Genomic DNA, 24,500 nt, shown 5'->3' on the forward strand with positions numbered 1-24,500 from the left:
ATTAGGAAGTCAATGACTAAAAATTAAAGTATATGGATAGCTCCATTTATAGTATAAATGTGATAATAAATTTAAAAAAATGTTGCTCAAGATGTTTCTAATAAATAAATGTTTCTCATGAAGCTTACCTCGTCCCCATTTTCTTGGGTCTCCTGTTTTTCAGGGTAAACGCCTGCACGTAAGAATGAGGCTTTCCATGATTCAACATCTTCGACGGTCTCGCAAGAAAGCTCCAACTGTTTGTAGTCCTAAAATATATAAATCAGAATAATCGGGAAAGCGAGATAAATTGTATTTCTACATAATTGCATACGTTTTGGGTTCAATATATTAAATATATGTAAAATGTAATAAATGTATGTTTAAAAGGTCCATAAAGTTTATTTTATTTGTAAAAATTTATGAAACAAAGAAGAGTAATTTTGGCTGACACAAGTTTAACATTTGAATGTTTGCGTAACCAGCAAAACCAATGTACGCAGGACATTCACTGAGCACTGAAATAGTGTCTTTTTATGTTAACGAAAGCTTTTCTAGAAACAGTAGAAATATTTTTCAATAAAAACATTTTAATGCCCGGTACTTGTATAGTAAATGCATCATTAGAGTATCCGTATATAAAACATAGAGAAGGAATCATCTTCGACCCCAAAAAGTATATATGTTCGTGATCAAAATCAACAGCCGGGTCGATGCAGCCAACAGCTACATATGTCCGTCCGTCTGTCCGTCAGTTTGTCCGTATGAACGCGTGGATCTCAGAGAGATAGTGCTAAAGGGTTTGGCATGGAGGCTCCTATAATGCCCACGCAGTTAAAGTTTGTTTAATTTATTTTTTAATATATTTAATATATTTTTGCAACGCTCCCTCCCGCCCCCACAAAATGCGAAACTCTGTATCGCAAGTACTGGAAAGTTCTTTAAAAAACTTTTGATGCCAAACTATATCTACAGGTAATGTATATCTGAAAATAAATATCTGTATATCTGAAATTTCATTTAAATCAACAGATTTTTTGAGGAGATATATACAATTTCCCATACAAACGCCTATCACAATAACTTCCATCCCATCAAATGTTGAATGCGTGGATCTCGTAGACTATAAGAGATAGAACTACTAGATACTACGTTTTAGCACTAACCATACAGCATATAGACAACCCATTTCATACAACGAAAATGGACGCGAAAATTTCTTGCTACAGGCCCCAGCAGGCCCCAGAGCGGATTTCTTACGCTCTCTTACGCTCATCGTTCGTTCATCTTACGCTCATTCTCGCATTAAATGTTTTCTGTTTCTCAGTCTCTAAACGGAGCGCGATGAAGAAGGTTGGCCTGCGCTTCGGTTGATCTTTGTATGTATGCGTGTCACACATTCACATACATGGGTGTATGTGTGCGTGCGATTTCGTTTCGAAGCCAGCGCACAAAATTTTGATTTTTCTTACTTTTAAGGCTTGCTACCCTAACAAAATTCGGGTATTCGTTATTTGATGAAATGACGAAAGAAATTATATTATTTTGTATATTATATTTTTTTATTATTTCAGCATACATTTTTAATTTATTTAGGAATAAGATTAAGTGTTAGTAGTAAAATGTTTTCTGTATATATATTTTTACGAATCATTAAAAATCAATATACTGAGAAAGTGTCAGAGTATATTTCGGTCGGAGTCACTTAAAGCGCCGTTTGCTTTTAAGTTTTTGTTGTTCTGCAAGAGGCTTGTGCATGCCTACTCTAACGATGGAATGATTTTTAGGGGAGGGTGAAGACGGGTGAAGAATTAAATTACTTTTTAAAGTTATTATATATAAGGAAATATATATAAGGAAATTATTAAATTAACGACAATAATTTAATTAAATCTCACAATAACCCAAAATATAATAACAAGTGCCTGAAAAATTGTAAACAAAAAAGGTAAACAAGTCCATCAGCTGTTTTCGTGTCTTCACCCTCCCCTAAAAATCATTCCATCGTTAGAGTAGGCATGCACAAGCCTCTTGCAGAACAACAAAAACTTAAAAGCAATCGGCGCTTTAAGTGACTCCGACCGAAATATACTCTGACACTTTCTCAGTATATTGATTTTTAATGATTCGTAAAAATATATATACAGAAAACATTTTACTACTAACACTTAATCTTATTCCTAAATAAATTAAAAATGTATGCTGAAATAATAAAAAAAAATAAAATAAAAAATAATATAATTTCTTTCGTCATTTCATCAAATAACGAATACCCGAATTTTGTTAGGGTAGCAAGCCTTAAAAGTAAGAAAAATCAAAATTTTGTGCGCTGGCTTCGAAACGAAATCGCACGCACACATACACCCATGTATGTGAATGTGTGACACGCATACATACAAAGATCAACCGAAGCGCAGGCCAACCTTCTTCATCGCGCTCCGTTTAGAGACTGAGAAACAGAAAACATTTATTGCGAGAATGAGCGTAAGATGAACGAACGATGAGCGTAAGAGAGCGTAAGAAATCCGCTCTGGGGCCTGCTGGGGCCTGTCGCAAGAAATTTTCGCGTCCATTTTCGTTGTATGAAATGGGTTGTCTATATGCTGTATGGTTAGTGGTTTTAGTCTACTTCCCTAATAAATCGGCAGTATGGACGTAGGGGGGCTAAAGTTGTCGATTTGCCCAAGTGTGTAGGAGACATCTCCGACCGTCTAAGGTATATACAGGGTGACAATAAATAACCCGGACAAACTTTGAAGCAATCTATTATAAATGTGTTATGATGCAGCCCTTAAATAAATGCATTTATCGATAGCTTGTACTTTTCTGAAACAAATATATTTACTTTTTTGTGATTTCCATAACTTTGATATTTGTTTCGGGATGTCTAACAATCGTTGTGCAATTTTAAAACTGTTTCAACAAGGAAATCGCCAATGCGACATTGTTCGTTTGCTTGGCATACCAAATCAAACGGTCTCTGACGCTATCCGGCGATTTGATGAGCCTGGCCATGAAGGTGACCGTCCCGGACGAGGCAGACCATGCACCGCTAACACTTCCAGAATTCGCCAGATCGTGAAAAAGCGGATCACTCGGAATTGCAGAGTCTCGGTCAGAAAAAAAGTCCGTGAAATCGGAGTGAATCGAGAAAGTGTTCGGTTGATTGCAAAAAATAAACTTAATCTCAAGCCCTACAAGCTCAAAAAGTGCATCTTCATACGGATGACAATAAGCGCGTGAGACTCCAAAGATGCCATCAACTAAAGCGTCGGGACGCAGGTCAAAATGGGAGCGTATTCTCTTCACGGCAGCCCAAGGAAGCCACTTCGAAACCGGCTGAATATATGTTAACACAATACCTATTTAAAAGTTGTGTATCTGCATTTTTTCTCAAATACAGTTCCTTAAAAAGTTATGATCAAAAATGTTTGTCCGGTTTATTTATTGTCACCCTGTATATTCTTGATCAGGATGACTTCCTGAGTTAATATGAGCATGTCCGTCTGTACGTCTGTCTGTTTCTACTCAAACTTGTCTGTCAGTTTTAAAGCTATCGACTTGAAACTTTGCACACACCCCTCTTTCCTCTTTCCACCCCTCTTGCACGCAGTACATAAGTCGGAACGGCCCGGATCGGCCGACTATATTCTATAGCTGCCATATAACTGATTGATCGGAAATGGTATTTGGTAGAAATTGAACTGGCATTTTTGAAAATAGAAGCTTGGGACTTTTTTTTTGTAGATATTTTTTTGTAATAAATTCCTTATATTATGATATTCCCATAAGGGTCGACCAACTATATCAGATGTTTGTGGTATAGCAGAAGGAGCAGCAGAAAGCATCGAAAGAGCAGTGACAGAATGCAGTTTTAGAAGCAGCAGTACAACCAGAAGCGGGAATTTGAGGAGAGACGATTGGTAACACAAATACAGGCAGAGGATGCTAATAAGAAAGTCGCAAGAGATTAAAAAGAGAAAGCGATCTAGTAAAAATGGCAGTCAACCAAAGTAAAAGAACAGCAGCAGCAGGGGCTTCATGGGCAAACTTTGAAGTAGGCAGCTCTAAAACTGAGAGACTAATTCGCGTAGAAACAGACAGACAGACGGACATGCTCATATCAAATCAGGAGGTGATCCTGATCAAGAATATACATATGTATATACATACCAGAGAACTGCAAAAATTACTACTTTTTTGATTTAATCATATGCGAACTTTTTCAATTAACTCAACTAACTGAACGAAACACAGGGATGAGTAAAAATCAACTCATTTTGCCGTACGCATCATTCCGTTCCAAAAAATGAGCAGGTGTATACGAAAGCATCAATGGGATCAACTTGAGTTGAGTGTGGATGACTAAACGATTAGAGACAACACGACACAATGTGAGCGTTACGACTGCATGTACAATAACAATTTCTATGCCAGCTTCTTGTAGTTTAGCTTGTAGTTTGTAGCTTGTCCTTTTTTTTTTTGACTTTTTGTTGACTACAGCGAAACCAGAGGACAAAAAAGATGCTATTGACGCATGTGTGAAATGGGTGACACAGGACTGCCGACCCTTTTCATCAAATAATGGCAAGGATTTAGGAACATGGCAAAGTTTCTAGTCAATATTGGTGGAAGGTATAAGGAAGGAGTTGATCTTGATGACCTGCTGCCTGATGCAACGACGGTTTCTCGAGCTGCGCAAAAGTTGGCGGATGAGAAAAAAAACATGATTAAAGATGAGATTGCTAATAGTGGTGGAGCAACTGCCACAGTTGACTTGTGGACGGACAGTTACGTTCATCGCAACTTTCTTGGTGCCACCTTGCATTACCAAAAAGATTTTAAATTGGTAGATCTCATCTTAGGTGTCAATGGACTTTGAGCGTTCAACTAGCACAAATGTTTTAAACAAGTTGAACACTTTGTTTGCTGAATTCGGCATATATAATTTGAACCAAATGAAGTTTGTTACCGATCGAGGAACAAATATCGTCAAAGCTTTGCAGAATAATATTAGGTTAAACTGCAGCAGCCATTTGCTTTCCAAAGTTTTGGAGAATTCGTTTAAGGAATCTAAAGAAGTTGATGAATTAGTAGAAATGTGCAAAAAAATTGTCAAATATTTTAAGAAAGCTAATTTACCAACAAGATGGAATTCGAATTTCACAATGTTTAAGGATGTAGTCTCATGTGTGAGGTTGAAAATATCAATTTTTTTTTTTTTTATATTTTGATAGTGGTGTTTATTATGAATGTACTGTTAAAGTTTCAAATAAAAATATCAAATAATGACAGAGATACAGCCCATAATCGAGAGCGCGCCTACACCGAACAGTATGAGTTTCTCGGTAGCGTCTAAACTTTAAACGCGTTTTTCTCGAAACGACATTTTTGTGTGCGGCGCAGGTGATTCACAAAATTCTATGGTACCGATCTAGCCGAAATTTGGATATGTTGTTCTAAAAAGTAACACCTCTGTCCCGTACTAGAATCATTTATTTTTAATGATTAGTTTTTTTTTTATCATTAATTTAAGATAAATTTTTTTAATTTTTTTTAATTTTTTGTTTTGTGAGTTCGCCATTTTGTTGTTTATTGATAAAAATATTTCATTCTAGTACGGGACAGAGCCATTAGCTTACAATCTATTCTAATTTTTTGTTTCGGATGACTCTAGCAGTCGAAATCACCTGCGCCAGGGACCTATCTTTTTTTTTTATATGCATACTTGGCATGCTATAAAGTGTATTAAACTACACAAGAATAAATTAAACAAAATATTTTCAAATAGTTTATGATGCTTATAAAAACATATTTGAAAATTGAAACGATCGCATTATTTTTTATTACAAAAAAAATTTTTTGAAATAACCTCTAAAAAGTAGGCCGGCACATGAGACTACATCCTTAAGTCTATTGTGGACGATTGGTTCAACATTAATGAAATTCTAATAGAAAAACAAGAAGATTGTCAGCGATTGTTGCTTATAAACATATCAACCCTAAAACAATTGGTAGACTTATGTAGCGATTTCGAAATAATTTTTAAGAAGCTTCAATTCTGCAGTTCTCCATCCCTGTGTTTTGTGATACCTTCAATTGAAAAAATGAGGCATATTTGCGCGCCACAAGAGGAAGATGTACCGGCACTGGTAACATTAAAAGAAAAGATATGTAATAACGTTAATGAAATTTGGATTCCAAATATTTGTGTGTGGCATAAAGCTGCTTGTTTTTTGTTTCCACCTGCGTTACAAATGCAGCCTAACGATCAAGACGCAATACGAAAATTTTGCATTTCACAAATTAAGAACTTGGACGTTCCATCAACTAGTTCTTCTCAAATTATCCCAAGCACACCAAACGGCAATTTCTCAGAATTTACATTTGAAAGCTCAACTTTTTCAACAAGGACCCAAGCAGACAAGGATCAGAATGTTTCTTTTTTTTCCCCAACCTAATTAAGAAGTCCACTCTGAATAGCTTCAAAACACCTGAAGATGAGCTGGAAAGCTATTGTAAAAAAATAGTTGATATAGGAGATGACTTTGATGTTTTAAAATGGTGGAAGGATAAAAATCAGACATATCCCAGACTCTCAAAATTCGCACTTAAAGTCCACTCAATGCCGGCAAGTAGTGCTGCTGCAGAGCGCGGATTTTCTTTGGCTGGAAACGTCATTACTGAAAAGAGGAACCGTCTTTGCCCAAAATCTGTCGACAGCCTAATATTTTTAAACTCGTATTATAAAGCATTTGACCATTGATTCTGTTTTTCGATCCTTTAATATAATTTACTAATAAATTTAAAATCAAAATTAAAACATGAAAATAAACGCTTTGTTTTAAAATCATTTTCATTGTGTTGCATTTCACCTTCCTCTTCACACATTTCATCTGTGCAAAAAAAGTTCAGTTTGCGTGAATGAGTAAAATCATATTTCCATGAGTAAAATCATTCGAGTTGATTTTTGTGAGTTGAGCGCTATTCTTGTTCAAAAAAATGATTGTTGAACCGAATGAGTAGCACCCGAAATCATTATGCTGAACACGAGCCGAACAATTTGGAGTGACAAAAAAATCGCTCGCACCTGAGAGAATTTAAAATCTATAACGAAAATGTGAGCGCATGCAAGTTTGATTGGCTGATCCGAACGGTGCGATTATTCGGCTGTTGAGCGCGTACGAATTTTTTTCATTCACCCGAATCCGTTCTCTGATACATACTTTATATGGTCTGCGCTTGTCTATATGTTCTATATACTGCGAATATTCCTACGAACAAACAACTAACAACGTCACCGTTCGCCGACGATCGCTCCAGATCCCCAACCCAAGAAACAAACCAGCGAGTTGGTTAGTTGGTTTTAATCATCCTAGAGTATTGGTAAGATGGCTGTCCGACTGCCGAATTAAAATAACCGAACAAAAGTGTAAACATATAACGTTTACCCTGAATGGACAAAGGGACATTACTTCGTTAGCGAGAGGGATCTGCATACCGCTTAGTTAAAGCGGAGGGTTGCAATATATACAGCGCCCACAATCAAAAATATTGAGAGTTTCACAAAGGGACCTTGGTATGTTCGCAACGAAAACATTCACCGGGACCTAGGAATCCTCGCAGTAAAAGATAAAATCCAGAAGCGAAAAGTTTCCTACAAAGAAAATCTGTTTTTGCACCCAAATTTTCTTGCTCGGGATTTGACTCAGGTTTCCAGCGGATCTCGCCTGCTACGCAACGATCCCAACCCAGCAATGGATTTTTAGGGCCGTCTAGCTCTGTATCGGTCAATATGACTGCTATGTTAACAATTTTAAATTTAATTCATCTCTTGTTAGTCTAGCAAAAAGAAGTAAAACAAAATAAAACAAAAAAGGAAAAAACACCTTGGAAACCGATTCTTTATCGAAACATCAGAGGTGTGAGTCCTAGATTCCAACAGGATACAGAAATTCACTGCTAGCCTAGAGTTTTCAGAACACGGAAAGAGAAGAACCCAAATACGGTATCACAAGAATTAAATCAGACAACTGTCTCAACATAACCTAACCTATTTAAAATTATGGTACCTCGATTCTAGCAAAGTTGACGAAGCTTTCAAAGCTTTAAAACGCCCTCCTGAATCTTCTTATCAAATCAATCTTCTTAGTTGCGTTATTTTTACAGCACTTTTTATTTGATTATTTTTACAGCAATAAATATCCCCGTTTGTTTGGACGAAAATCGTTTTCATATCCTTGCAGAAGCTATTATAATTTTGGTCAAAAGTGTGCAACGCAGTGAAGGAGACATCTCCGACCCTCCCTTATCTCCTGAGTTGATATGAGCATATCCGTGTGTTTATATGCAAACTAGTCTCTCAGTTTTATAGCTATCGACTTGAAACTTTGCACACATCCTTCTTTCCTTTGCACTCCGTATATACAGTTTGTCAATTGCAATTCATTGTAAAGTTGAATTTTGACTAATAATAATACGATTTATTTCATTTTTTCTTTAACATTATTATTAAAGCACTGAGGAACTACAAATATAAACTAAAAAAATCATATTTCTATATAAAACACAACAATAATCCATAAAAAGAAAAAATAGGCAATTTATACGCTGTCAATTATTTCTTTGCAAAATGCAAACAGGAGCTAAGAAGACACGAAAAACAAAGGAATGGTAGAAAAATTCCGGGAAATATTTACGCTTGGGTCTTTGCAATGTTCTTAGCTCCCGTTTTCATTTCAATTTGGGTTTTGTAAACTTCACAAGTAATCGTATTCCGCAAGTTAAACAATGCCTGGCAAACGAGTTGATGAAAACCTAATTCAATTAGTTTACCTAAACTATTACAAGGGTAAAACGGCAAAGGAGTTGTCAACAATGTTTAATATCAAATTAAGGACTATTTACAATATAATAAACCGAGCAGAAAAAGAAAACCGGCTGCACTTAAACAATTCAGCTGGAAGACCACCAAAGCTTACCAGGTGGGACCATACAAAAATTTTGAAAACAATTGAAGATAATCCGCAAACTACACTCAGGCAGTTGGCCTTGGATTTGAAAAATGATTGCAATAAGATAGTGAGCCACGAGACTGTGCGGAAAGTGCTAAACACCCACAAACACTCCTCACACATAGCCAGAAAGAAGCCTCTACTTTCTCCTCTCAACATTGACAGGCGGCTACAATTCTCTATTGCCAACGCTAACAGGTCGGCCGAGTACTGAGACGATGTAAAACAAAAGTCATGTTGTACTATCACGATGGTCCCAGCAAGGTATGGAGAAAGCCCAACACAGCCTTTAAACTAAAAAACATTATACCAACAGTGAAGTTCGGCAAACTTTCGGTAATGGTGTGGGGATGTATTTCATCCAAGAGCGTTGGACAGCTGCGGATATTTAATGACATCATGACGAAAGAATTTTTATTTGGACATATTACAAAAGGAATTGAGTACAAGCGCGATGAATTTTGGCTTCATTAACCCTTAAAAACCAGAAAAACTGAATTACAAACTGTATCAAGATAACGACCCCAAGCAAAAGTCGTTACTTTGCAAGACCTGGATTCTGTATAATTGCACCAAAGTTACCATTGAACCCTATTGAAAATTTGTGGGCGTTATTAAAGAAAAAGGTGGCTAAACGGGGACAAATAAACAGGCTTTAATTAAAGCAATCCAAGAGGAATGGACGAAAATTCCAGAATATTACGACCTAAAACAACTTATTTATTCTATGCCTCGTCGCCTGAATGATGTCCTAGATGCCAAAGGACACCACACCAAGTATTAGTACTATAGTTTATAAGTTTTCATTACAAATGTAAACAATCTTTTAATTTTGCAAATAATTAATTGACAGCGTATGAATTGCCTATTTTTTGTTTTTATGGATTTTTGTTATGTTTTATATGGAAATATCATTTTTATACCCTTGCAGAGGGTATTATAATTTTGGTCAAAAGTGTGCAACGCAGTGAAGGAGACATCTCCGACCCTATAAAGTATATATATTCTTGATCAGGATCACCTCCTGAGTTGATATGAGCATGTCCGTCTGTCCGTCTGTCTGTCCGTCTGTCTGTTTCTACGCGAACTAGTCTCTCAGTTTTAAAGCTATCGACTTGAAACTTTGCACACACCCTTCTTTCCTTTGCACGCAGTATATAAGTCGGAACGGCCCGGATCGGTCGATTATATCCTATAGCTCCCATATAACTGATTGATCGGAAATGGTATAACTTCGATGTTTTTAGAGTTGCAGAGTTCAAATTTGACATGAGAGCTATTTTTGGCAAAACATTACGACGTGCCAAATTTCATAAGGATCGGCCGACTATATCCTATAGCTGCCATATAACTGAACGATCGGAAATGACCCAACTTTCGCGTTTTTGAAGATAGAAAGCTAGAATTTAATACAGATTCTATTTTTGGTTAGTTGATCCAACCTACCAAATTTCATAAGGATCGGCCGACTATATCCTATAGCTGCCATATAACTGAAAGATCGGAATTGACCCAACTTTTGTGTTTTTAAAGATAGAAAGCTGGAACTTGATACAGATTCTATTTTTGGTCAGTTCATCCAACCTTCCAAATTTCATAAGGATCGGCCAACTATATCCGATGTTTGCGATATATATCCGGTTTTAACTGCAAGGGTATATCAACTTCGGCTCCGCCCAAAGTTTGCTTTCCTTTCTTGTTTTTAGTTTATATTTGTAGTTCCTCAGTGCCTTAATAATAATGTTAAAGAAAAAATGAAATAAATCGTATTATTATTAGTTAAAATTCAACTTTAAAATGAATTGCAATGACGTTTTTCATTTTGCAAAGAATTAGTTGACACACTGGAGGTCGGAACGGTATTAAGTATGAAAGCAGTAGAGGTAGAGAACTATAGATAGTGACCGCCATCGATATTCGACGACAGTAATTTGGCTCGCCAAATGTTCTTGAATGTTCTTTCCGATTTAACGGATGTAGTGGGAATTCAAAGCTGCTTGTCAGCGCTTGAAGCACTAAGTGTGGGAGATACTCGACGTTACCCTAAAATTCAACACATTATCGATCCAAATACTCGTACATAATACAAATATACCATTCTTTAAAATTCGACTCATATCGATTTTATTATTGTTTTATTATTTTTTTTACAGAGAATCATCATTGAAGAGCGACTAACAAAACCATCAGGAGTACGTATTACAGCACTCCGTACTTGGCTATCCTTTGCACGATGAACATCTACGGCAACTCCCTATCGACGAATGTTCCCCTTGCTCGTCTCATCCGCGACCAGGATTGACCTTATTATGCGTTCCCAATATTGGATTAACAGGTGGATTAAATGCAAATGTAATACCGGATACTTGCATTCCACATCCGAAGTTCGATCCATTGTCTGATAGAATCTTAATAGGTACGCCTCGACGCGCAGTAAATAGTCTCAGAGCCAAAGCCAAAAGAACTGGACGAACTGTCAAATATCTGAATAATGTTTCCAATATTTTCTCTTGTTGTCTTCCAACAGAAACTTGAAATAGTTCGAAATAATCGACTCCACTACTATTAATCGTACACTACTATTAGATCAGTAGGCCGCAAACTTTCATTTCCCTTAGCACGCGTTTATAGGGTCGGAAATTCTGCCGCAACGCTGTGGGATCGATCACTCTACATTTTTTTTAGAAGCTCTCTCATTTAGCCTCTTTCAGATAAGGAAGCGTAGTTGTTCATTTGTTGAAGAACTATTGTTAAAAAAACGTTTATTAAAATAAAATACTATATATTAGTGCCCATTCCAACTTTTGAATTAACGAAAAATTAAATAAAAAACTACGTTTTTTTCGCTCAGTGAATGCTCTGCTCGTATTGTTTTTTTTTCTCAAATTTTCCACATGTTTGCGTTTTGCACCCCAGTGTATTAGAAACGTTACTAGGTGGGCTATGGTTCATTGGCTAGAACCATAATTTTTCCTCGAACAGCTTCTAAAGCAGCTCTTCTATGGCCCTTCTGAAGTCTTAAAAAATTTACTGCGTTGCTGAATCCACATTTGTGCCTGCGTCAACATGATAGCACATGACCCTGCATTTACGAACTAATTGTTGGCAAAAGGTGATATGTGATTGCCTATTTCACCAGCATTAGGTCCGGTGCTGTTGGTGTTTAACCCACTTTATTGGTATTGATATTCAAGGTAATACACATTCGGCCAACTGACGGTACAAATCTTGCGGAATTGCCTTGGAATCCAAACTTGGCTGCGTGCAATGGCATTCTGAGGTGGAACCTTCTGCGCAGCACTACAATAACTGTGTGGCATATGGCTTATAAACCTCTATTCCTTCTTTTCAAGCGAACCGGTTTACTCATTTGAGAATTGAATTTGGAGAAACTTCACTTTTGACTAAAACCGTATCGCTTCGCGTGTGCTGTGGTATGTTTGTAGGCCAATTAATTTTAAATTGCATAATACTGACTCTAACCAAAATTCAAATGTTGTTCCACGGTGTGAAACGAATGAAAACGTTGCTTTAAAACTGTTGAAAAAGATTCTACTTGTAAAAGTCATTATTGCCCCTAGCATCTCTGAAGTCGATATCGAAACAAGCCGTAATAAGAGTAGAAAATAATTCGAAATTTAAATAAAAATATTTTATGCTGCCGTCATTCTTCTAGTCACGTATAGCTTAGCACGGGTAAACATATTCGTACAAGAAGTTAGAATTCAGTTGAGTACAGTTAAAAAAAAACCGAGCCGATTTCGGCTCTGCCCGAAGTTAGCTTTCCTTTCTTGTTTTAAGCTGCATTGCTGCAAAACTCCATTTTCTTTTGCTAGGATACTTCGCCCTCAGAAGTTTGAAGCTTTCAGTTAAGCCGTCCTTCGTTAGCCGTTATTTATCAGGTGTCTCAGGTCGCTCCGTTGTCTCCTCTTCTTTATATTGAACAACTTTTTGGGGAAATGTGTACATCTGCATGCCTTCACTCACAGCATACGATGAAATGAAATAATTCGAATTGAATTGAATTAGGTGAATGCGTCGCAAAAGAGAAATGAAGTTTTATGAGTTTGTGAATGAGAACAAATTTTTGTAGTTGTTTTGTGATGTAGTTTTATTCAGTTTGGTTCCTTACAATTTATTTGGGCTAGTTTTTTGAAAACAATATCAATCAAGTGGCAACTTTTATTAGCAATTACAAAATGACTCCTTTTTCTGCGTTAGCCATTACCTTTCCGAGCATCTCTGGTGTTATAGCGTCGATTTTAGCACGACGTCCCGGGAATTTTCGTTGAAACCAGTAACCATTTAGACCTTTCTTACGCATTTGCGGGCAGACATTACGAGCCAACATCCACTCGTAAAAAAAAAGAGTCATTTTGTAATTGCTAATAAAGGTGGCCACTTGATTGATATTGTTTTCAAAGACTAGCCCAAAAAAATGTTAAGGAACCAAACTGAATAAAAATACATCACTTATAGGTTGTTTTTTCTTAAAGTTATTCCAAAAAAATGTCATTTTATTTCATGTACTGCATTACATGAAATTTCATTTTTTTCATAAATAAATCCATAGTATGTACTACCAAAGATTATACAGTACATAGATGGGACATCTCATACAAAGAAAAATTTTCTATGGCGGGTTCCAGCAGTGGAACCCGCTGGAACGAGCGGGTTCCATTGCGCGACAAGTTAAGTTTGAGAAATTTTTCGCGAGACAACGAATGAGAAATAGCCGAGTGGTAGAGTGCTTGGCTGGTGTGCAAAGTAAAATGAGTTCAAACCAGGCTCGGGACATCCATTTTTTTTTAATTTTAAATCTATTTATATTATTTTTTTATTATTTTAATGTGTTTTCCTAAATTTATAATCCAATAAAAAAAAAATACAAAATTGTAAAATCACCTTAACATCTTCTCAGTTCATAGTGAAACCCGCTGTAAAAATGTCTATAAGTGCGGGTTCTACGGCATTTTGGCAGGCCGCGTCGTGGAACCCGCTCTCAAATGTTTTCATTTTTTCCGTCGTGGAACCCGCTGTAAATGAAAACATTTGAGAGCGGGTTCCATGACAAACGGCTGGCAGATGAGAGAGGGAAAGAGAGAATTCTATTTTTAGATCGTAACATCTTTGGAACGATGAAAGTTTGAAACGATGTAATCGAACCAATGTAAGAGTAAAGAGATCAGAAATATCTTTTACTATCCTTACTCGTCAGCTCTGTTTTTGGTATGGATTCTAGCGCCTTCTTTAAGACCAATTTTAAGTATAATAAAATCAACTTCGAGGGTAGCCTAGATGGATAGTGCGTGGTCCTTATTCATGGGGTCCTGGGTTCGACTTCATTAGCGGGCGGTTGTTTCGATTTTGATAAAGTTTTAGTTTTATGATTCTTTTTATATTTACTTTTTTTTTATTTTTGTTTTTTTACTTTTAATTTTTACGTTATTATTATTATTTTTAATTCCACTCTATAACAATTAAAGTAAAAATATGTGACGGACGTGTCGGATGACAAAATGCCGGAAGGACTCCCTTGAAATTTTATTAGCCGGACATAATGAAGAATTAAACAATTTTACAATTGTAAGATTAAAGAAAAATATTACAATTAAAGAAAAAAAATAATAATAATTATAAAAGAAAGAAAAAGTTCAAAGTCCTTACGAGGATTTGAACACAGAAAAATTACACATAGAGTAGCTCCTCTATGCATTACGCTACCATCCTGTCTCGATCTGCGACGATCAAAAATACTATTTGTTCTACCAACTACCACATCGGCGCATCGAAAACAGAAACGAGAAATTGAAATTGAAATTTGGAAGCCAAAACATTTTTACTCCGTCGTGCGAGCAGTCACACATACACACATAGGTTCACATTTTTGTTGACGGGTACATGTAAAGAGTTCTAAAAATAGAATCGTATGCATGTGCGTTCCCCCCTCACCAACAAGCTCGACCCAAAAAGTTGACCGTTTTGGGCCCTGATGTCCCTACATAAACTTCCGTAACCAACACGTAAATGAAAATTCATTGTTCATATATTTAATTCGCTATTAGCTTATTTTGATTTGCTTATATTGTGTTATAAACTTTGGACTTTATCTAATTTTATTTTTTCTACTAATTTTTTGTAGATCTTACAGACAAAAAAAACCTATTGTTTCTATTTCTTTGAATTATACTTTCTGTTTTGTCCAAAAAAATTTAGCTTGGCATTAAAAAAGTTTCTTTCAAAAATCGCATTTGAAAGCCATTACTTCGTCTTTTGTTGTTTCAATGTGTTGCGACTGAGTCGGACGGTAGAGCGCTCACTCACTCTAACCGAAACGGCTACGCAGTCAATTCATGTAATTCATTTTGTGTAGAGGTAATAAAAAATTCTGTTACCCAGAATAAGCTGACCAATAAACAGCTTAATTATCTGGAGTCGATATTTATCAATTATACAGACCTATCAGTGGAACAGTCTACAGCAGTTGTGCTCATCCCATTGCTCTCTTGCAGTCAAAACCGGATATATATCGCAAACATCGAATATAGTTGGCTGATCCTTATGAGAATATGATAATAAACCCAATTTATTAAAATAAAAAAATTTAAAAACAAGAAAGCAAAGCTAACTTCGGGCGGAGCCGAAGTTGATATACCCTTGCAGCTAAAACCGGATATATATCGCAAACATCGGATATAGTTGGCCGATCCTTATAATTACATCATAATAAAACCAATTAATTACAATAAAATATCTAAAAAAAAGTCCCAAGCTTCTATCTTCAAAAATACGAAAGTTGATATTTCTACCAAATACCATTTCCGATCGTTCAGTTATATGTCAGCTATAAGATATAGTCGGCCGATCCTAGTGAAATTTTGTAGGTCGGATTAACTGACCAAAAATATAATCTGTACCAAGTTCCAGCTTTCTGTCTTCAAAAACACGAAAGTTGGGTCATTTCCGATCGTTCAGTTATATAGCAGCTATAAGATTTAGTCGGCCGATCCATATGAAATTTGGCATGTCGTAATGGTTTGTCAAAAATAGCTCTCATGTCAATTTATACTATTTCCGATCAATCAGTTATATGGCAGCTATAGGATATAGTGGGCCGATCCCGGCCGTTCCGACTTATATACTGCGTGCAAAGGAAAGAAGGGTGTGTGCAAAGTTTCAAGTCGATAGCTTTAAAACTGAGAGACTAGTTTGCGTAGAAACAGACAGACGGACAGACGGACATGCTCATATCAACTCAGGAAGTGATCCTGATCAAGAATATATATACTTTATAGGGTCGGAGATGTCTCCTTCACTGCGTTGCACACTTTTGGACAAAATTATAATACCCTCTGCAAGGGTATAAAAAAGTCACAAACTTCTATCTTCAAAAATACCAAAGTTGGAATTTCTACCAAAAACCATTTCCGATCGTTCAGTTATATGGCAGCTATAAGACATAGTCTTTTCGTTATGAAATTTGGTAGGTTTTATTATCTGATCAAAGGTAGTATTTGTAAGTTAAAGATTTATATCTTCAAAAACACGAAAGTTGGGTTATTTCCGATCGTTCAGTTATATAGCAGCTATAGGATATAGTCGGCCGATCCTTATGAAATTTAGCATGCCATTTTATTTTGCCAAAAAGAGCTCTCACGTAATCTCAGTAATTTGAACTCTCTAACTCTAAAAACACAACAGTTCTACCATTTCGGATCAATCAGTCATATGGAAGCTATCAGGGACCGTAAATAATGATTATTGTCGCTGTCGGGTCAAGCAGCAGCACGGCGTTTAATGTTTATGTTTAAATAATGTTTATGTAATGTTTAGTGTATTTATTAGTGTAATGTTTATTTATTAGGCTTAAGTTTGTACAAAGGCTTTGTTGATCGCAAGCCGACTCTTTCTCGGCCGCTCGACTCAACAAGCTTTCTATAGAGAGTTTTAGCTCGCAGTGTCTAGGTCGGGCCGCCCTCTCCATTATTCGAGAGCTTTAGCTTCGCAGTGACCAGTCGGGCCGCCCTCTCTAAACTTTACTTGAGTCCCTGCATGCACCATAGCCGGTCTATCTGCGGATCATCCGGCATGATCTGCATGCAGGAATAAACATTTTTTATAACGTTCAAAAGTAACAAATTCGTCTTTTTATTTACGGCATTGAAAACGCTCAATGACCAAACAGTCGCTATTTTTAAATGAATAAATCAATCACTTCCAATCAACATAGAACAAGCTTGACTAGCACGTTTTTATCCTTTAAGGATGAAATTGTTATAATTGTTTAATTAATTTAATTGTTTTACTCTTCTATGGTTAAACATTATTTTTGATCGAAAAAAATAAAAATCACAAATAATCATTAAGCTTGAACAAAAAAAATAAAACTCAAAAATAATGAATATTCGTAATTTTTATTTTTTTTGATTAAAAATAAAACTCACCAAGCAATAACTTTTGATCCTTTAAGGATATGGCCAATATTGTCCTATGTCCTTGTAAAGGGTCCCTAGAGCAATAATTGACAACAACAACAACAAAAATGCATTTTACCAGCAGCAGCAGATATACACAATTACCAACACCATGATAATAATGATAATCATCATAATGATCAATGTGATAAAACTTACCTTAGGCCGAAAGCGTACGAGAAGAGAAAACAAAAGAAGACAGCGGAAGCGCACGCGCTTAGATCTATTTTTAGTAGCGCTATCAGGGTCTATGCATATGAGACAGGAGTTTCCCAATTCTGAGCATTTTTGCGGGCGTTTTTGGAGCAGAAATTCTTTCAATTCTTCCAGTTGTTGCTGGTAGCGTTTGCCATCAACGGTTACACTCGGATTTAGGAGCTCATACCAAACGATTCCGGCCTGATCCCGGAAAACGCTCAGCATGGCTTTGCGGCCGAAACGGTTTGGCCGAGATTGGGATTGGGCCGGCTGGGCTGGGATAATATAGGATTTTTTTCATTTTGGGTTTTGAAAATAGATCCACATTGTATTTCCAGTGACAATGCAATGCAAAAACGAGAATTTCCAAGAGAATTTCGCAAGTCAACATATTTATACCCTTGCAGAGGGTATTATAATTTTGTCCAAAAGTGTGCAACGCAGTGAAGGAGACATCTCCGACCCTATAAAGTATATATATTCTTGATCAGGATCACCTCCTGAGTTGATATGAGCATGTCCGTTTGTCCGTCTGTCTGTTTCTACGCAAACTAGTCTCTCAGTTTTAAAGCTATCGACTTGAAACTTTGACCCAACTTTCGTGTTTTTGAAGATAGAAAGCTGGAACTTGGTACAGATTATATTTTTGGTCAGTTGATCCGACCTACCAAATTTCATAACGTTCGGCCGACTATATCCTATAGCTGCCATATAACTGAACGATCGGAAATGGTTTTTGGTAGAAATACTAACTTTGGTATGTTTGAAGATAGAAGTTTGGAAATTTTTTTAGATTTTGTATTGTAATAAATTGTTTTATACATTTATATTCCCATAAGGATCGGCCAAATATATCCGATGTTTGCGATATATATCCGGTTTTAACTGCAAGGGTATATAAACTTCGGCTCCGCCCGAAGTTAGCTTTCCATTCTTGTTTTTAGATTTTTTATTTTAGTTAATTGGTTTTATTATGATGTAATCATAAGGATCGGCCACCTATATCCCATGTTTGCGATATATATCCGGTTTTAACTTCAAGGGTATATCAACTTCGGCTCCGCCCGAAGTTAGCTTTCCTTTCTTGTTTTTTTATACATATCGACACATTTCCTCGAAAGTATCGTAAGTCGCTTTTTTTCGAAATTGAGATTTTAATGCAAAATTGTTAAGCACCTGATGTCTCACTACCCTGTGAAATATAACTGAAAACCCTATAGTTTCGAGAAAAATTTAGTTTCAATTTTATCGTATGTTACAGTGCTTTTCAATGTGCGAGCGAAATTACCGTATGTCCACACTGATGGTGGCTGCAGAGCTTCAAAAGATCATTGTTCTCGTGGTTTTGTTGATAATCAATACGGCCGAGTCTAAAACTGCAGAGTTTCATGCAACTAGGTCGCAAAGTGGCATTTTTGGGAAAGAACTGGGATGCGGGTTAAGCAGGATCAAGCGGCGGTGCTAATACTTAAAGCTTTGCCTTTAACAAAATATTTTAAGCAACAAGTTGTTGTCAAACAAAACAAAGACCCATTTTGATACATATTTACTTGATTTAGTTGACTTACTGAGTCTCAGTCGCTGACCAATGACAGGTTTTACTCACTTAATCCGGCAGTTAGAGGCGTACCTGTGTGTTATGCTCAACCCGAGAGCGAGACCCAGAACCCAAAAATGTAAAAAAAAAATAAATAAATACAAAAAAAATTTTGGATTTTTTGTTTCATCTTTCCCAACAAAACCACCCGGTTAACCCTTTTTTAAAGCTCTGGTTAAAATACAACTCTATAATAGTTAGATTAACCTTTTACAATTTTTAACTAACCTTGTAAACGTTACGTCCATCGGGGCTAAATAGAGCAAATGTTACTCGCCTAGACATTGACATAAAACCCTGTTCGATGTCCCGTAGTTTCAAACCATCCAAGGGCAGCATAAATTTTTTTTCTTTTTCATCTTCGTCCTTGTACCACGATATACTTTCCGATGTTAAAACAAACCAATATGGACGAGATCCACCTGCAAAAATTATTTAAATTAAAACAATTGGTAATGAAAAAATATAAAAAAAATTTTAAGGTGTGTACATATATTTTATTCGTTATTTTTCAAAAAATACTTAACGGATCTAAAATAAATGCTTTACCACCGCTGATAAGGACAAAAATTTAAAATTGTAGTGTGTAAAAAAAAATTACAAAAGCATGTGTTACTTTTAATGTGTAGACTTAAAACGATGGCTTAAACTACAGTAAGGTCTGCGAAATAATTCACCTTATCACCGAATAAAGTTGTTAATAAAACCAAATTCTTTATAATTTTAAATTAATTTTAATATTAATTTAAAGTTACAAAATAGCCTAATCAGATCCAGCTGTTTTCAACTTAAAAAAAAATATTAGAACATTTTCTTAAAAATAATGTAATTTATTTTAGAACGAAATAAATGAACTGATCGAATTAGAATTATGTTAATAGAAGTAGGTTTTTTTTGTTTTATTATCTTTATAAGCTAAATATGTCCTCCATTATTTTTAATAACCTTTAATATGCGGTCTGGCATTGAGTTCACCAAATTTTGAAGAAGTAATCCATCAATTTTGTTACATTCAGCTACAATAGCTTCCTTTAAATCCTTTAAAGAGCCAAATTGCCGCCCATGCGCATAAAACTTGCTGGACAGGATTCCCCAAAGGTTTTCGATCGGGTTTAGATCAGGACTTCTAGCAGGCCAGCCTAAAACTGGTATATTTCTTTCTTCAAAAAACTTTTTTGTGTATTTGGAAACATGGATGGCAGCATTATCCTGCTGAAATGTCCAAGAATCCCCGTAAAATTTTTCACCAAAATTAATAAGAGCATCGTCAAGGAGCTCCACATATTTTTCGGAGTTCATTTTGTGGGATACGAAGCAGATCGGACTCTTTCCTGCAAATCCAAAAGCTCCCCATACCATAAGAGAACCACCTTGAAAATTGCGCGACACATTAACTTGCTTGGGGGTCCTGATATCGCGATAATAATATTGATAGCCATCTGGACCATCCAAATTAAATTTTTTTTCGTCGCTAAAAATAAAATTTTGCCATTCCTGGTCCCAAAATTTATGCGTCTCTGCAAATTGCATGCGGGCAGTTTCGTGTCGTGGGAGAAGTTGGCATTTGACACTTTTTTTTTATACCCTTGCAGAGGGTGTTATAATTTTGTCCAAAAGTGTGCAACGCAGTGAAGGAGACATCTCCGACCCTATAAACTATACATATTCTTAATCAGGATCACCTCCTGAGTTGATATGAGCATGTCCGTCTGTCCGTCTGTCTGTTTCTACGCAAACTAGTCTCTCAGTTTTAAACCTATCGACTTGAAACTTTGCACACACCCCTCTTTCCTCTTTCCACCCCTCTTGCACGCAGTATATAAGTCGGAACGGCCCGGATCGGCCGACTATATCCTATAGCTGCCATATAACTGATTGATCGGAAATGGTATAACTTTGGTGTTTTTAGAGTTAGAGAGTTCAAATTTGACATGAGTGCTATTTTTGGCAAAACATTACGACATGCCAAATTTCATAAGGATCGGCCGATTATATCCTATAGCTGCCATATAACTGAACGATCGGAAATGACCCAACTTTCGTGTTTTTGAAGATAGAAAGCTGGAATTTGGCACAGATTCTATTTTTGGTCAGTTGATCCAACCTACTAAATTTCATAAGGATCGGCCGACTATATCCTATAGCTGCCATATAACTGAACGATCGAAAATGACCCAACTTTCGTGTTTTTGAAGATAGAAAGCTGGAACTTGGTACAGATTCTATTCTATATACAGATTTTTGGTCAGTTCATCCAACCTACCAAATTTCATAAGGATCGGCCAACTATATCCGATGTTTGCGATATATATCCGGTTTTAACTGCAAGGGTATATCAACTTCGGCTCCGCCCGAAGTTAGTTTTGCTTTCTTGTTTCATATGAAATTAACGGATCTGCTCTTAAAATCTGTTGGAGTCGACGCCTTAAAACAGGAAGGGTTAGTTCTTGGCAAATTTCAGCTGCGCTCAAGTTTTCTTTAACCGCCAAACATTTTATTTGCCGTTTAGTGCGATCTTGTACAAGGGGTGGGCGCCCTGAACGTGGCTTTTTACCATGATTAACAGGATCTTTTAGAAACATTTGAATTGTGAAAAAGCTTCTTTCCATTTTCGATGCGATTTTACGCAAAGACATCCCAGTTTCACGATATGCCAATATTCATCCGAAAGGTATCTTTGTTTAGGTATTGTTACTAAAATACGCAAAAACTTAGATTACAGAAACTAATTTGTCATCAGATCTAACTTGTTGTATTTATTTTTCAACTAGCAGTACCCTGCCACGTTTCGCTGTGGCATATTGTTGTTGCACGCATAAAAAATAAGTCAAACAAAAAAGAATAATTTTCAAATTAATTAAATTCTGTAATACTTGTGGGTATACAATATTCTTTGTTTCTCCTCCTTAATCATTCATTATTATTTCTGTATTTTAGTACATAGGTTGCTCTTCACTTAAGCACCTTGTGATACACGACATTTTTTGTTTTATTATCAGGCGCAAAAACAAACAACGCAGATGGTCTTCCGACCCGTGAACATGCCACGTATAATTGACCATGGGAAAAACATGAATGTTCTAGATTTAAACCACAAACTTTTAAGGATTGGCCTTGTGATTTGTTGATTGTCATGGCAAATGCAAGACGTATCGGAAATTGAAGTCTTTTAAATTCAAACGGCATATCGGTTGGGATCATCGGGATCCTCGGAATGAGAACTTCCTCACCTTTGAATTTTCCTATCATTATCGTAGCGTAAATTACATTGTTCATCAATTTACTAACCACCAAACGCGTACCGTTGCACAGTTTTGGTTGGTTTATGTTTCGAAGCATGATTACTACGGAGCCAACCTTTAGGCGTAAATTGTGCGGTGGTAAGCCAGGCACGTCCAAAGAGTTTAAAAATTCAATTGGATAGTTGGTGGCTTCATCTTCATTTGTGACGCAGTCAATAGATTTGAATGAATGCATTGTTCCAATGATCTTATTTTGAATTATGTAGTTCAGGTCATCTACATCTTTATTCTTAGCCGCTAAAATTGCTCGCTCACTCAACCATTCATTATTTTTGTAGTTAGAAATAATATTTGGAAATACATTGTTGATAAGTTCGTCTTTTGATGAGACAAAATTACAGAAATTATTTGGAAATGATATTAAACCGCTCGATTCATCGACAGGTACTTGACCATTACCGATAGTCAGCAATTGCTCCGAGAAATCTTCAGCAGATGTATCATTAAGCAATGTAACTCTCATGTTTGTTGTCAGCTGCAGTTTCTTCACATAGCGCCATAGATTTGACGATTTGAGGCAAGCGTTTATTTCGTCTGCAGCCGTAGATCTTGGAATTACTGGCAGTATTTGGCGGAAATCGCCAGACAGTAAAATCATTGCTCCTCCAAAACATCTCGAGTCATTGCGTATGCCGTGGTCGCATATTGCTCCAGAATTGCTTAATACTGGATGTACTTAACCAAAATAAATGAAGAAAAAACAGCTAGCCCTTATAGAAAACAAAAAAGGCCAAAACAACGTTTGCCGTGGTCGCATTTTAAATGTTCAATGACAACTCTTAAACAACCTGACCAACGCATGATGTTCATGAAGCAGACACTGCAAGTCTTGAAGAATTGCTCGCTTCATTCCTGCATTGATCCCTAGGCGTCGATCAAGTTGTTCTTCCATGTTGCCCATGAAATTGTATATTTGTAAAAATTTATTCTGTGTACCTTCGAAAGGTAGTAATGATCCAATTCGATGGTGAATCTGTCCTTGTATCTACAAAAAAAAACCAGATTCTTTAACTACATTCTATGTAAGTACAAAAATAAATACCTTAATGTCGGATTAAAACCTTCTTCTTCGATAATGTCTGCCCCAAATGACGTCATTTGGAAACAACTATTTTATTTTCGAGTATTTGCAAGAAAGTGGCGTGATTCTTGTGTTTCGCCGCAAAGCAATGAATACAATGGCTCATGTGGCGGAGTCAACACTGGCAATTTCACTTTACCATTAACGCAGCATAATCCAGGCGTTTCTCCGGAAAACTTTAATGCACCACAATACTCGCAAACAACGTCCATTTGCCCAATGCAAACGCTAGGATGCAAGCTGTAATCATTGCTGCAATCGTATCGAAACGCAGCTCGATTCAAATCAGCTAAATATCTTGTTTTGCGTCGCAAATTAAAATCTATTTGAGAAGCACGAAGTCGAGCCATACTATTGCGGCGCTGTTCACGTGCAATTTCTTGTTCTTCTTCAGTACTTTCATATGCAATATTTTGTATTCTTCTTGCATTACGGCTTTGTCGGGAAAGATTCGACCGTCTTGGTCGCGGCATTATTAATTAAACTTCACTTCACTTCAATCCACTTGTTAATTATTTATTTAATAGAAATAGTTTTAATATTGATTTCAGCGCAACACAATCTTTTTGGTTCGTTGTTAAATTTGAGAGCCTGACTATGAATTTGACTTCGTTTGTAACTGACATTTTGACATTTGACATTTTCTTCTTAGCTGTCTGCCTAAATAAAAAAGTATGGGCCAGGGAGGAACGCTGTCGAACGGGACAAAAAGTATCCTATGTCCTTCTCCTGGCTCTAAGCTACCTCCCTACCAATTTTCACTCAAATCTGTTCTTCCGTTCTTGATTTATAAGTGTTGTAACATAAAACACGTTGTTCTTTTATATATATAGATAAAAAAGTAACTTTTAGTTA

General features: G+C 36.4%; 1 protein-coding gene across 6 annotated transcripts in view; it reads right to left on the minus strand.

The window, feature by feature from the left end:
* Window positions 1–24,500, minus strand: part of shi (dynamin-1 shibire) — a 188,205-nt gene that overhangs the window by 105,927 nt on the left and 57,778 nt on the right. For all 6 annotated transcript variants that reach the window (XM_070283145.1, XM_070283146.1, XM_043211338.2 and 3 more), the window contains 2 exons: window positions 19,491–19,684; window positions 129–248 (listed from right to left, as the gene is read on the minus strand). In XM_070283145.1, the coding sequence (XP_070139246.1) occupies window positions 129–248; window positions 19,491–19,684 (314 nt within the window). The remainder of the gene's footprint in view (window positions 1–128; window positions 249–19,490; window positions 19,685–24,500) is intronic.

The sequence above is a fragment of the Drosophila bipectinata genome, chromosome XR (genome assembly GCF_030179905.1).
Source record: "Drosophila bipectinata strain 14024-0381.07 chromosome XR, DbipHiC1v2, whole genome shotgun sequence".
In the NCBI taxonomy this organism is placed as follows: Eukaryota; Metazoa; Arthropoda; class Insecta; order Diptera; family Drosophilidae; genus Drosophila; species Drosophila bipectinata.